At 65.0% G+C, this 1,276-nt stretch overlaps 1 protein-coding gene across 1 annotated transcript in view; it reads left to right on the top strand.

The window, feature by feature from the left end:
• The window catches only part of POU4F1 (POU class 4 homeobox 1), a 2,262-nt gene continuing 986 nt past the window's right edge, over positions 1–1,276 (top strand). The window contains exons 1-2 of the mRNA XM_025364215.1: positions 1–258; positions 939–1,247. Of these exons, the coding sequence (XP_025220000.1) occupies positions 136–258; positions 939–1,247 (432 nt within the window). The 5' untranslated portion in view covers positions 1–135. The remainder of the gene's footprint in view (positions 259–938; positions 1,248–1,276) is intronic.

Genomic DNA, 1,276 nt, shown 5'->3' with positions numbered 1-1,276 from the left:
AGCCCGCGGCGCGGCCGCCACCAGCCGCCGCGACCGCCGCGGCTGCAGCCTCGGAAGGGAGGCCGGGTGAGCCCGCGTACGCACTTTCCCGCGGACTTTCGGAGTGTTTGTGGATATACATGCCAAGCCGCCACGATGATGTCCATGAACAGCAAGCAGCCTCACTTTGCCATGCATCCCACCCTCCCTGAGCACAAGTACCCGTCGCTGCACTCCAGCTCCGAGGCCATCCGGCGGGCCTGCCTGCCCACGCCGCCGGTAAGCGCCCCACGCCCGCGGCCCCGGCCCGCGCGCCCGCCCCTCCCCGTCTCCGAGACGCTGCATGTCGGGGGCTGGTGTGTGCAGGTCCCGGTGCGGGGAACTGCGGGCAGGGGGTGTAGAGCAATCCCGCTGCGAGGCACGTTTTGTCCGGCGGCGCTTAATGTCGTGTTCCTGTGTGCCTCTGCCTCCGCGTCGGGCGCCTGCGATCGGAGTGGGGAGCGCTAGGGCCAGGACTCTCGACTTCCCTGCACTTTCTCTGTTAATTTCATGCCTCAGAAAGGCGGTCTCTGTGCGTGCTCGGGTGTGTGACACGGGTCCCCAGCTACGAGTTACATTTCCATTTCTTCTTCTTCTTCTTTTCCCCCTTCTTTTTCGTCTCCCACGCCCGTTCCCGGAATGTGTTCTTGTGTCCCCCTTTCTCCCTACTTCTGTCGCCCTCTCCACGGCTCCTATCCCTTCTCGTCTGTCCCCCTGCCTGGTCGCCAATGTGCCCCCTTCTCCGTCTTTCCCGCACTCCGCTGCCCCCAACCCCGTTGTTACTTTGGTTGCTTTGTGTTTGCCCTTCGCATGCTGTGCTTTCCGGCTTGTGTGTGTGTTTCTTCTGTTGTTTTGTTTTGCTCTTTTGGTTTTGTGGTTTTTTTTTTGGTTTGGTTTGGTTTGGTTTGTGTCGCCTGCAGCTGCAGAGCAACCTCTTCGCCAGCCTGGACGAGACGCTGCTGGCGCGGGCCGAGGCGCTGGCGGCCGTGGACATCGCCGTGTCCCAGGGCAAGAGCCATCCTTTCAAGCCGGACGCCACGTACCACACGATGAACAGCGTGCCGTGCACGTCCACTTCCACCGTGCCGCTGGCGCACCACCACCACCACCACCACCACCACCAGGCGCTGGAGCCCGGCGATCTGCTGGACCACATCTCCTCGCCGTCTCTCGCGCTCATGGCCGGCGCGGGCGGCGCGGGCGCGGCGGGCGGCGGTGGCGGCGCCCACGACGGCCCGGGGGGCGGTGGCAGCCCGGG

Source organism: Theropithecus gelada, chromosome 17 (genome assembly GCF_003255815.1).
Source record: "Theropithecus gelada isolate Dixy chromosome 17, Tgel_1.0, whole genome shotgun sequence".
NCBI classification, from domain to species: domain Eukaryota; kingdom Metazoa; phylum Chordata; class Mammalia; order Primates; family Cercopithecidae; genus Theropithecus; species Theropithecus gelada.
Note: the sequence above shows the minus strand (reverse complement) of the source record. Positions and strands in the feature narration are given on the sequence as shown.